We start from the raw sequence: 14,035 nt of genomic DNA, 5'->3' as shown, positions 1-14,035 counted from the left end.
TCAAGGAGAATAAACATCATCACGCAAACTCCGGTTATTCTCGCAGCAGCAGCGGTTTTTATTTCAGCCGTCGAACAAAGATGCTTTCAGATGCGCTTCCGCGGCCGTCTGGAACGCTATTCATTTCTTCCGATATTAAGAAGCCACTGAGAGCTATGCACTTTTAAATCTACGTTGAAAAACTCATTTCTTTTTTAGATGCTTTTTGTGTTTAGTTTATTTTCCTTCCCCCGCACCTCCGTAGATGGGAGCTGGAATTATGAGCGATAACATTTTTGTATTTAGAAAAACAGATATCAACTGCGACATATGCATGGATCTATAATATTTGTAGGGATATAATCAAATGGCATCCAATCGTTATGTGTACGATTGATTCGTTAGGAAAAGCCTCGGATTTCGAATAAGGTACAAAAATGCGGAAAGTGCACACGGCCCATTTTTTGTGCTTAATTTGCAAATAAAACCATCGGCAGTTCCTGAATAACTGCCCTGTGGTCTCTCTTGCCTTAGGTCACGGTCAAGATAATTTTGAGCCAATGTGACCGACTGACAGCAGCAGCAGTGATGCAACAACAGAGACAAACTGTGGACCGGTTTCGTCCAAAGTTGGACTCATCGGCACAGAAGAGCCACCAATGGCCACTGCGGCAAAATATGCCTCTGGGGACTGTATATGGGGGAGCAAAAGTAAAATCAAAGCACTTTAGATGCCACATTCACTTATTTTAGTGTACGTGACCCCAAGTGTCCCAGGACCATTTTATTTCATACTGACATGTGGATAAGATTGCTGGAGAGAGGAGCAGTGACGTAGTGGTTCACACATGTCTATCATCAGTGGCGAGTGATAAATGTTAGCAGTCTTCGACCCACTTTCCCTTCACTGCACTACACATATCAGGGTGAAGTATGCTGAGAAAAAAACAACGCTGTTTCACACACTTGCATGATGCTACACCTACCGGGGTGGTCAAGTATGCTGAGAAAACGACTCCGCTAATTCGCACGCGGCTTCATGCTGCACTTATCAGCGTGGCGAAGAATGCTCAAACGGTACCTCTGCTCGGACGATACCGCTGATTCGCACGCCATCGCGGCGATTGGGATTTCACCGAGAGCTGCGTTACTCCGGCAAGGGAAGAAGTGGCCTGGGTGTTGAACTCTGACCCCCCCACCCCACCATGGCCGATTGGTGCAATTTCGGAGCGCGTAGCCCGGCAACACCTCTGTGGAGAAATTTGACCTTGCCATGAAAGGTGTTCGAGGCATGACGTGGTGCAGTGGGGTGTATCCACGTGGTATGCTGCCCGAGTTCGATTCTCGCTCACGGTCAACGCCAGCGACGATTATCATCGGAACCGGTGCTGGGCCTCCCCAAGGTCGACTCGGCCTCAAATGCGTGCCTGGCGTGAACATGTCCACGAGGGAGACAAAGGCGGCCGAGCGTGGTGCTGGCCAGCCGCTCTCACTTCGTGTGCCACGTGGGCCTTCATAGGTGCCACTCACTAACAGCACTTGCTCCAAAAGGCTATACTGGGGGGTTGGGGAGATCTTTGTCTTTGCATAGCCTCATTTCAGCTGCCAGAGTCCACGGCGATAATCCTGCTGTGTAACTCCACCGATGACCCCCCCTCCACCCCCGCCGAATGTAAGAGGAGAAAAGGGGCTGCCTCTAATTGCAACGTGGGGGTGGGTAGGGAGGTCAGAGTCATCGCCTTCATCGGAAGGTGCAGCAAGAGTGGTTCTGGCAACGATTATCCCACACCGTCAATGTTGCACCTCGACGGTCAGGCCCACGACCTCGACGCAAAGTGTGGGTTCAGGCAGGGGCAACACTCACAAGAGCTGCTCAATTGCTTGGCCACGTGTGTGCGTGCGTGTGCTTTTGCCCGATGTTGTTTTTCTAAACTCTTGCGAAATGCACCTCTGCTTCATTTTGGCCCATAATTGTCAAGGCGCTCTTCTTCCACCTCCAACCCAGCTTATATATACGCTCCAAGCCTGGCAGTGTTTCATTCTTCACCTGAAGACGGCTGCTTGCGTTGTAGCCGAAACGTCGTGAGAATTATTTTATTGTGTTTTATTTTTATTATTTTATTACTTCCCTTCTACGTGACTTTACCGAAAGAATCAAGAAAATTGAGACACCGTTGACTATTGTGGGAAAGATTAAAGAGGGGAATCTATTTTGAGATGGATACAAATTTAAAAATAAAATTTACTTGAATCGAACGCATATCCGTAATGTAATCGTGCTTGGAAGAATATGATTAGAAAGTTTGGTGTTATTCAATCATCAACTATTGTAACATTCACAACACTGTGTTTTGAGCTTCAGCCATCATACTAATGGTATCGTGCTACAGCCTACTATATTCTATTAAACGATTAAATTTTACTAGGTAAGGCCACTGAGCTATGTAGCTCATTTTCACAAATGACCTGGCCGCAAATGATCGCCCAAAGAAGTGGCTTAACGCGTGGAAATTTATAGCAGCCAAATAATTTACACAAACCTTAATTGTAAATGTGGAGGGAAAAACCGGAGGACCCAGAGAAAAATCCATGCGACCACGTGCAGAGAGACACGCAAACTCCAAATATACAGCAGGCGTCAGGGTCGGGATCGAACCCACGGCCTCCTGTGTACCAGGCGAGGTAGTTAACATCTCCTAGCCACCGTGATGATGATGAGAGAGAGAGAGAGAGACACGCAAACTCCAAATATACAGCAGCAGGCGTCAGGGTCGGCATCGAACCCACGGCCTCCTGTATACCAGGCGAGGTAGTTAACATCTCCTAGCCACCGTGATGATGATGATGAGAGAGAGAGACACGCAAACTACAAATATACAGCAGCAGGCGTCAGGGTCGGGATCGAACCCACGGCCTCCTATATACCAGGCGAGGTAGTTAACATCTCACTACCGTGAGAGAAAGAGAGAGACACGCAAACTCCAAATATACAGCAGCAGGCGTCAGGGTCGGGATCGAACCCACGGCCTCCTGTGTACCAGGCGGGGTAGTTAACATCTCCTAGCCACCGTGGCACCCGCATAAATAAAAATAATGTTATAATAGATACATTTGTAATGTTAACATTTAGTTTATAAGCCATTTATCGACCTTGAACGAAGAGTGTAAATGCCACATTCCACATTCCACAGGGACATCTGTGGCGCTTTGAGAATGGCATGACACAAATTCTGTGCAGAGACCCGGCATAAAAGGTTTCACATTTTATGAAAAGTGAGCTTTGACATTAAAGCTCATATCTTACAAGTACCGTGAGTATATACATATGTAGACTTAGCGTATACGTAACACAATTTCGCGTGTCTTGAATCTCCTTTAAAATGACATATTTGTAAAGGTATTTATTCTACAGAACTGCAAATAACAATGGAATTGTGGAAAACGTTTGCAATGTTACCGTATAATTTCGATTTAAAGCTTTCGTGACTGCAGGGATTCATCTTATTGGTTCTTTCGGTAAAGTCACGTAGAATGGAAATAATAAAATAAAAATAATAAAATAATAAAATATTATTTTAAAGGAGATTCAAAATAATTATAATAAAATAGTATTTTATTATGTTTTATTATTATTATTTTATTATTTCCATTCTTCGTGACTTTACCGAAAGAACCAAGAAAATGTTACCGTATATAAATTATTTAACATTTTGATTGACAGGCCATACTATTCTTCACACACTGCATATTTTTTCATTTATATATATAAACAATGAAAGGCTGATGTGGCCCCCTATACATTCCAGACTTCTTTTAACAGCTCACAAATGTAAGGTGGTCGAGTTTGTTTGAATTAAAATGCCAATGAAATTGTTTATGCAGAAAAAGCCACACCACGTCACAGCGCTCATTTTCATTGGGTTTTTCTTTAGAAGTTGTTATCAGCCAATTAATGAACGTTCGTACGTGTTGAAGGAAGAGCCAGACAACAACAAAAAACACGCGCACAAAGGTGGAAACACACCATCCCCGTACAGATGGAAACGGATGGCGATCGGTCCGTTTGCTGTGGTGCCTTCTCCTGGCAAGCCAATGTTTACGGGCACCTCGTATGAATGCGATGTATGTTGAACTTTTTCCGCTCGAATCGGAGGTGCGGGGGAGAGGACAACAAACGAGACGCAAAAAAGGGCTTCCAAACAAATACATTTTCAAGCTCGATTTCAAAAAGTGCATCATAGCTCCGGCAGCTTCCTAATGTCGGATAGGAAGAGCGTTCCAGACGGCCGCAGAAGCGCATCTGGAAACGCCGTGCGATGCGGTGACCGCCGTCTCTGTGTGATGGTTTAGCCACCGGCCGCCGCAGTTCGCGTGATGATGGTGTGCATGCTCCTTTGACGAGATCAGCGAGGGTTATCTATCGTGGCTCATCTGCGGAGTAACCGCGTGTGTTCGGCAAGCGGATGCCAATGCAGCTCGGCATAGCGCAGGACGGTTGTTGATAGGATTTTTAAGTCCCATCGCTTCATCGGCGTCTCAGCGCAGGTTGGTTTCGATGGCACCGTCCGTGGTCGTGGCGAGGCACGCCGATTTTAACTGTGGGGTGGACACGTGCATGCAGGGCAACCAGTGCGGGATTATCGTAGTAGCACAAGTAGCTACATAATGCTACGTGCCCCGCACTTTCAAAGACCCCCGCGCTAAATTATTTCAAGCTATCAATTGTGATTTTGACTTAAAGCTTTCGTGACTGCAGGAATTCGTAGATAGGTTCGAAAGAAAATAACAAAAAAATAACAAAAAACTACTATTAATTCAAGTTCAGTGATTCTGCACTTGCTCTATTACTATATAGTACTACACCGCATTACACTTTTATGAACGACTGGGTGTTTAAGGTTAGCGATCTGTCGTATGATCTGGCCATACAGCAAATTAAATATCACAATTATTCAACGGTGCAAGTAAAAATATGTTTTTAATGTTTTGATAATTTAGGGTCTCTTTATAACATACGCTACAGGCCCCGCACCAGCTTAATCCGGCACTGAAGGCAAGTGCTATGATTTGACATCGACGTGGTTTGATGAGTGGGATGATTGCGGCCAGGATTTTTGGCGTGGTGGCAAATCATCGCTGTGCCGATGCCCTCAGAATTTTTTTTTGCGAAAGCCACTGTTCTCTCCGTTCTGGGTGGTGACCCACAGGCCCACCGCACACTGCCGGAGAGGGTTTTCTTTTTCGATTTAAAGCTTTCGTGACTGCAGGGATTCATCTTCTTGGTTCTTTCGGTAAAGTCACGTAGAATGGAAATAATAAATACATATGCTAAATTCCTCTTGATATGCAAATTATTTTGTCAAGGCGCTCTTCACCCCTCCATCCCAGCTTAAATAGTCGCTCCAAGTCTTCTCGACAGACATGTTCTCCACCTGAGGGCGTCTGCTTGCGTTGTGGCCGAAACGTCGTGAGAATTATTTTATTATGTTTTATTTTTATTATTTTATTATTTCCATTCTACGTGACTTCACCGACAGAACCAAGAAGAGGGTTTTCTTTGTTTGTTGTTGTTAATCGTCCATTCGGACGTCGCTGTCGTCGACGTCGGGGTGTCTGCGTCTGCCGTCATGGCGCGCGCAGCGCACGCGGTTTCGAGGTCGTGGGCCAATGAGCTTCGTCGAAGGTCCAAGACGGGGGGGGGGGCGGGGGACGGAGGAATCTCCGTCGGGGTCTTTCATGGGCGTGTGACGCTGCTGTTGTGACGCTGCTGTTGATGGTGACGCGGTGTTGATGGTGACGCGGTGTTGATGGTGTTGATGGTCATGCTGTGTTGATGGTGTTGATGGTGATGCTGTGTTGATGGTGTTAATGGTGATGCTGTGTTGATGGTGTTGATGGTCATGCTGTGTTGATGGTGTTGATGGTGATGCTGTGTTGATGGTGTTAATGGTGATGCTGTGTTGATGGTGTTGATGGTCATGCTGTGTTGATGGTGTTGATGGTCATGCTGTGTTGATGGTGTTGATGGTGATGCTGTGTTGATGGTGTTGATGGTGATGTTGTGTTGATGGTGTTAATGGTGATGCTGTGTTGATGGTGTTGATGGTCATGCTGTGTTGATGGTGTTGATGGTCATGCTGTGTTGATGGTGTTGATGGTGATGCTGTGTTGATGGTGTTGATGGTGATGTTGTGTTGATGGTGTTGATGGTGATGCTGTGTTGATGGTGTTGATGGTCATGCTGTGTTGATGGTGTTGATGGTCATGCTGTGTTGATGGTGTTGATGGTCATGCTGTGTTGATGGTGTTGATGGTGATGCTGTGTTGATGGTGTTGATGGTGATGTTGTGTTGATGGTGTTGATGGTGATGGTGTTGATGGTCATGCTGTGTTGATGGTGTTGATGGTGATGCTGTGTTGATGGTGTTGATGGTGATGTTGTGTTGATGGTGTTGATGGTGATGTTGTGTTGATAGTGATGCTGTGTTGATGGTGTTGATGGTGATGCTGTGTTGATGGTGTTGATGGTGATGCTGTGTTGATGGTGTTGATGGTGATGCTGTGTTGATGGTGTTGACGGCGACCCTGCGTCTGTGCGCGTGAAGGCCGCGGCGACCGCGGCGGACCTCATGGAGGAGCTGGAGCAGAAGGGCTCCTTCACGCTGCTCGCGCCCACCAACGAGGCCTTCGAGAGGCTCCCCAAGGAGGTCCTCACACGCATCCTGGGGGACCCCGAGGCCCTGAAGGGTACGCGGGGTAGGGGGGGGTGGTGGGGGTGGGGGGGTGGTGGGGGTGGGTGGGTGGGTTGGGGTGGGGGTGCTGGGTGGGAGTGGTGGGTGGGGGTGGGTGGGTTGGAGGTGGGGTGGGGCTGGTAGGTGGGTGGGTTGGGGTGGGGGTGGTTGGGGTGGGTGAGGGTGGTGGGGTGGTGGGGGTGGGGGTGGTTGTTGGGGTGGGTTGGGGCTAGTGGGGGTGGGTGGGTGATTTGGGGTGAGTGGGGGTGGTATGGGTGGGGGGGTGTGGTGGTGTGTGGGTGGGGTGGGGGTGGTGGGGGTGGGTGAGGGTAGTGGGGGTTGTGGGGAGGTGGGGGTGGTGGGGTGGGTGGGGTGGTGTGTGGGTGGGGGTGGGTGTGGTGGGGGTGCTGGGTGGGGGTGGTGGGTGGTGGAGGTGGTGGGGTGGTGGTGTAGGTGGGTGGGGTGGCAGCCTCAAACCCCCTACGCCGGATCGCAGGTGGTGTGACTGGGGATGATACGAAGCGGCAGCGCCAGGGATGTGCAGGAAGGAGGTGCAGTGTTAAGTCTATGGGCAGTGTTGAGTCTATGGGCAGTGTTGAGTCTATGGGCAGTGTTGAGTCTATGGGCAGTGTTGAGTCTATGGGTAGTGTTGAGTCTATGGGTAGTGTTGAGTCTATGGGCAGTGTTGAGTCTATGGGTAGTGTTGAGTCTATGGGTAGTGTTGAGTCTATGGGCAGTGTTGAGTCTATGGGCAGTGTTGTGTCTATGGGTAGTGTTAAGTCTATGGGTAGTGTTAAGTCTATGGGCAGTGTTGAGTCTATGGGTAGTGTTGAGTCTATGGGCAGTGTTGAGTCTATGGGCAGTGTTGAGTCTATGGGCAGTGTTAAGTCTATGGGCAGTGTTGAGTCTATGGGCAGTGTTGAGTCTATGGGCAGTGTTGAGTCTATGGGCAGTGTTGAGTCTATGGGTAGTGTTGAGTCTATGGGTAGTGTTGAGTCTATGGGCAGTGTTGAGTCTATGGGCAGTGTTGTGTCTATGGGTAGTGTTGAGTCTATGGGCAGTGTTGAGTCTATGGGCAGTGTTGAGTCTATGGGCAGTGTTGAGTCTATGGGTAGTGTTGAGTCTATGGGCAGTGTTGAGTCTATGGGTAGTGTTGAGTCTATGGGCAGTGTTGAGTCTATGGGCAGTGTTGAGTCTATGGGCAGTGTTGAGTCTATGGGCAGTGTTGAGTCTATGGGCAGTGTTGAGTCTATGGGTAGTGTTGAGTCTATGGGTAGTGTTGAGTCTATGGGTAGTGTTGAGTCTATGGGTAGTGTTGAGTCTATGGGTAGTGTTGAATCTATGGGTAGTGTTGAGTCTACGGGCAGTGTTGAGTCTATGGGTAGTGTTGAGTCTATGGGTAGTGTTGAGTCTATGGGTAGTGTTGAGTCTATGGGTAGTGTTGAGTCTATGGGCAGTGTTGAGTTTATGGGCTGTGTTGAGTCTATGGGCAGTGTTGAGTCTATGGGTAGTGTTGAGTCTATGGGCAGTGTTGAGTCTATGGGTAGTGTTGAGTCTATGGGCAGTGTTGAGTCTATGGGCAGTGTTGAGTCTATGGGTAGTGTTGAGTCTATGGGTAGTGTTAGTCTATGGGCAGTGTTGAGTCTATGGGCAGTGTTGAGTCTATGGGTAGTGTTGAGTCTATGGGCAGTGTTGAGTCTATGGGCAGTGTTGAGTCTATGGGCAGTGTTGAGTCTATGGGTAGTGTTGAGTCTATGGGCAGTGTTGAGTCTATGGGCAGTGTTGAGTCTATGGGTAGTGTTAGTCTATGGGCAGTGTTGAGTCTATGGGCAGTGTTGAGTCTATGGGCAGTGTCGAGTCTATGGGCAGTGTTGAGTCTATGGGTAGTGTTGAGTCTATGGGCAGTGTTGAGTCTATGGGTAGTGTTGAGTCTATGGGCAGTGTTGAGGCTTTGGACTGTGTTGAGTATATGGGTAGTGTTGAGTCTATGGGCAGTGTTGAGTCTATGGGTAGTGTTGAGTCTATGGGTAGTGTTGAGTCTATGGGTAGTGTTGAGTCTATGGGTAGTGTTGAGTCTGTGGGTAGTGTTGAGTCTGTGGGTAGTGTTGAGGCTATGGACTGTGTTGAGTATATGGGTAGTGTTGAGTCTATGGGTAGTGTTGAGTCTGTGGGTAGTGTTGAGTCTGTGGGTAGTGTTGAGTCTATGGGTAGTGTTGAGGCTATGGACTGTGTTGAGTATATGGGTAGTGTTGAGTCTGTGGGTAGTGTTGAGGCTATGGACTGTGTTGAGTATATGGGTAGTGTTGAGTCTATGGGTAGTGTTGAGTCTGTGGGTAGTGTTGAGTCTGTGGGTAGTGTTGAGTCTATGGGTAGTGTTGAGGCTATGGACTGTGTTGAGTCTATGGGTAGTGTTGAGTCTGTGGGTAGTTTTGACTTAAAACTTTATTGACTGCAGGAATTAATATTATTTGGCTATTTCAGTAAAGTCACGTAGATAGAAAAATAAGAATAAAAAAGAAAGTGAATACAAATAAAATAAACAGTACACTCACCCAGCTTAATAACCATTGCAACAGTCTATATTATAGAGTGCCAGTACACTCACCAAACTTAATAACCAGGCTAAAGTCTACATTATAGACTGCCAGTACACTCACTCCGATTAAGAACCAGGCTACAGTCTACATTCGTGTTTTTTTATTATTTTTATTCACTTTATTTTAATATTATTATTTTTCTATGGGTTGTGTTGGGTATGTGTGCAGTGTTGAGCCTGTGGGTAGTTTTTGTCTATGGACAGTGTTGAGTCAATGGACAGTGTTGAGTCTATGGCCAGTATGTAGGTACGTTGAACTTCATTCGCACCGTACGTAGCTAACCGTGCCAATTGGAAGTGTGGTCATCAAGTTGCTCTTCTCAGAGGGATGTTGATGGTCGTCAACGAAGCCCGCCCCCTCTTTCCTGCCCCGACTGTCACCGCTACCCAATGCTGCTGCTGCTGTTGCTGTGCAAACTCGCACACTCATTCCCCTGCCACAACCTCCACCCGCTACCAAAACTCGCCCAAGTCCCATGTCTGGGTGGATGGGCTGGGCCTACAGAAAGCAGAGGTCGCAAACGGGTTTTGATTCCTTACCCGTACCCGTACCCGGCCGCACCAGGGTCGCAAATGGGTACCCGTACCCGGCCGGGTATGGATACCCGTTCCCTACCCGTACCCTACCCGTACCCGTACCCTACCCGAAATGAGTGACAAACGGTTACTCACCAGTGACTCACGGCCCACCCGTACCCATACCCGGCCGCACCAGGGTCGCAAACGGGTGTCCCGTACCCGTACCCAGCCGGGTACGGGTAGCCGGGTATCGGGTAGGGTACGGGTATCGGGTACCCGGTTGCGACCTCTGACAGAAAAAGACGGGGGGGCCTAAGAAGAAAGGGCGGGGCTTTTAAAAAGGTATCGGTGCAGAGTGTGGAAAGGAGGAAACGATTTGGGCACAATCAGGAAAGGTTGGGGCACAATCAGGAAAGGGTGGGGCCTAAAGAGAATGAAGCGGGGCATGAATAGGAAGAACCCCAGGACTACAGAGGTTGAACTTTCCTGTTGATTTGAGACAATTAAAGCGTATAATTAAATAGGTGGCAGCATAGCTTCAGTGTCACAGATGTAGCCACTGGCCAACCAGTTATTTGTATTGATCCAGAAAGGTTGAGAGGCAGAGTCGGCTTCATAACCGGGATTTGAGCTCTCAACCTCGCGAATGTGAATCAAGCGCTTAAACCATATGGGGCCACTTAGGCCAGGTGTGATTTTACATCCTCTTGGATCCTCGAATGGCAATGTGGAATTTACACACTCGTTTCAGGGCTGCCTAATGGATGCGATTGCGAGGAGACTCTGGTGGCCTGGACTTTGAACGTTTGAATGTTCATTGATTGCACAGATCGTGCATTGATGAACGCCCCCGCAAAACAACGGCTTGCGAATCACACGGAGATGATAAAAATCTACGATGAACATCGGCCACTCGCCTGCCAGAGTTTGAACTTGTTTCCACTCGCATGAACGGATGTTTATGAGTGTTTCTACTTCTGAAATTCTTAAACAATGACTGAGCTTTTGAAACAATTTCCAGCCAACCAAATTGCTTTCGTCCCACTTTTGGGCCACATTGAAAGTAAAACAAATGTAGAAAGGGAAGTGTCGCAATTTTAATTGATAAATAAACACTCTCGCCTAATGTTTAGTGCATTCCTGCCCATCACATCGCAACATGTGGTAAAAGTCGGTGCAAAAACAAGTGCAATGACCTCCAATTGGGAAACCATAACACCAGCTCAGTACGACGACAGCCAGCAACATGATTACTCATGCAGAATGCAGGATGCGTGCTGTGACGTGTCTTCACAACACACGCTCAAGAACACACGAGCCTCTGTACACGATCAACGTCAAGAGATATAAGGGAGGGTCAAAGTGGTCGTTGCTTTGCGCTCGTTTCCTGACCCACAGTTGGGAATTCCAAACGCCATTGGTGGGAATTCCACTTGTCATTGGTGGGAATTCCACATGTCATTGGTGGGAATTCCACATGTCATTGGTGGGAATTCCACATGTCATTGGTGGGAATTCCACTTGCGATTGGTGGGAATTCCACTTGCTACTGGTGGGAATTCTACATGCCATTGGTGGGAATTCCACTTGCCATTGGTGGGAATTACACATGTCACTGGTGGGAATTCCACTTGTCATTGGTGGGAATTCCACTTGCCATTGGTGGGAATTCCACTTGCCATTGGTGGGAATTCCACATGTCATTGGTGGGAATTCCACTTGCGATTGGTGGGAATTCCACTTGCTACTGGTGGGAATTCTACATGCCATTGGTGGGAATTCCACTTGCCATTGGTGGGAATTACACATGTCACTGGTGGGAATTCCACTTGTCATTGGTGGGAATTCCACTTGCCATTGGTGGGAATTCCACATGTCATTGGTGGGAATTCCACTTGTCACTGGTGGGAATTCCACTTGCCATTGGTGGGAATTCCACTTGCCATTGGTGGGAATTACACTTGTCACTGGTGGGAATTCCACTTGTCATTGGTGGGAATTCCACATGTCATTGGTGGGAATTCCACTTGCCATTGGTGGGAATTACACTTGTCACTGGTGGGAATTCCACTTGCCATTGGTGGGAATTCCACTTGCCATTGGTGGGAATTACACTTGTCACTGGTGGGAATTCCACATGTCATTGGTGGGAATTCCACTTGCCATTGGTGGGAATTCCACTTGCCATTGGTGGGAATTCCACATGTCATTGGTGGGAATTCCACATGTCACTGGTGGGAATTCCACTTGTCACTGGTGGGAATTCCACTTGCCATTGGTGGGAATTCCACTTGTCACTGGTGGGAATTCCACTTGTCACTGGTGGGAATTCCACTTGTCACTGGTGGGAATTCCACTTGTCATTGGTGGGAATTCCACTTGTCACTGGTGGGAATTCCACTTGTCACTGGTGGGAATTCCACTTGTCACTGGTGGGAATTCCACTTGTCACTGGTGGGAATTCCACATGTCATTGGTGGGAATTCCACTTGCCATTGGTGGGAATTCCACTTGCCATTGGTGGGAATTCCACATGTCATTGGTGGGAATTCCACATGTCACTGGTGGGAATTCCACTTGTCACTGGTGGGAATTCCACTTGCCATTGGTGGGAATTCCACTTGTCACTGGTGGGAATTCCACTTGTCACTGGTGGGAATTCCACTTGTCACTGGTGGGAATTCCACTTGTCACTGGTGGGAATTCCACTTGTCACTGGTGGGAATTCCACTTGTCATTGGTGGGAATTCCACTTGTCACTGGTGGGAATTCCACTTGTCACTGGTGGGAATTCCACTTGTCACTGGTGGGAATTCCACTTGTCACTGGTGGGAATTCCACATGTCATTGGTGGGAATTCCACTTGCCATTGGTGGGAATTCCACTTGCCATTGGTGGGAATTCCACATGTCATTGGTGGGAATTCCACATGTCACTGGTGGGAATTCCACTTGCGATTGGTGGGAATTCCACTTGCCATTGGTGGGAATTCCACATGTCATTGGTGGGAATTCCACATGTCACTGGTGGGAATTCCACTTGTCACTGGTGGGAATTCCACTTGTCACTGGTGGGAATTCCACTTGTCATTGGTGGGAATTCCACTTGTCACTGGTGGGAATTCCACTTGTCACTGGTGGGAATTCCACTTGTCACTGGTGGGAATTACACTTGTCACTGGTGGGAATTCCACATGTCATTGGTGGGAATTCCACTTGCCATTGGTGGGAATTCCACTTGCCATTGGTGGGAATTCCACATGTCATTGGTGGGAATTCCACATGTCACTGGTGGGAATTCCACTTGCCATTGGTGGGAATTCCACTTGTCACTGGTGGGAATTCCACTTGCCATTGGTGGGAATTCCACTTGTCACTGGTGGGAATTCCACTTGTCACTGGTGGGAATTCCACATGTCACTGGTGGGAATTCCACTTGTCACTGGTGGGAATTCCACTTGTCACTGGTGGGAATTCCACTTGTCACTGGTGGGAATTCCACTTGTCACTGGTGGGAATTCCACTTGTCACTGGTGGGAATTCCACTTGTCACTGGTGGGAATTCCACTTGTCACTGGTGGGAATTCCACTTGTCATTGGTGGGAATTCCACATGTCATTGGTGGGAATTCCACATGTCACTGGTGGGAATTCCACATGTCATTGGTGGGAATTCCACATGTCACTGGTGGGAATTCCACTTGTCACTGGTGGGAATTCCACTTGTCACTGGTGGGAATTCCACTTGCCATTGGTGGGAATTCCACTTGTCACTGGTGGGAATTCCACTTGTCACTGGTGGGAATTCCACTTGTCACTGGTGGGAATTCCACTTGTCATTGGTGGGAATTCCACTTGTCACTGGTGGGAATTCCACTTGTCACTGGTGGGAATTCCACTTGTCACTGGTGGGAATTCCACTTGTCATTGGTGGGAATTCCACTTGTCACTGGTGGGAATTCCACTTGTCATTGGTGGGAATTCCACTTGTCACTGGTGGGAATTCCACTTGTCACTGGTGGGAATTCCACTTGTCACTGGTGGGAATTCCACTTGTCACTGGTGGGAATTCCACTTGTCACTGGTGGGAATTCCACTTGTCACTGGTGGGAATTCCACTTGTCACTGGTGGGAATTCCACTTGCCATTGGTGGGAATTCCACTTGTCACTGGTGGGAATTCCACATGTCATTGGTGGGAATTCCACTTGTC

The 14,035-nt window shown here is 48.0% G+C and overlaps 1 protein-coding gene across 1 annotated transcript in view; it reads left to right on the top strand.

Annotated features, from left to right (window-relative positions):
• The window catches only part of LOC133357747 (transforming growth factor-beta-induced protein ig-h3-like), a 289,818-nt gene that overhangs the window by 105,249 nt on the left and 170,534 nt on the right, over nucleotides 1-14,035 (top strand). The window contains exon 8 of the mRNA XM_061575849.1: nucleotides 6,585-6,726. Within this exon, the coding sequence (XP_061431833.1) occupies nucleotides 6,585-6,726 (142 nt within the window). The remainder of the gene's footprint in view (nucleotides 1-6,584; nucleotides 6,727-14,035) is intronic.

Source organism: Lethenteron reissneri, chromosome 59 (assembly GCF_015708825.2).
Source record: "Lethenteron reissneri isolate LAM-NWPU_2019-01 chromosome 59, ASM1570882v1, whole genome shotgun sequence".
In the NCBI taxonomy this organism is placed as follows: Eukaryota; Metazoa; Chordata; class Hyperoartia; order Petromyzontiformes; family Petromyzontidae; genus Lethenteron; species Lethenteron reissneri.
This window is presented reverse-complemented; position numbering and strand designations above follow the sequence as displayed.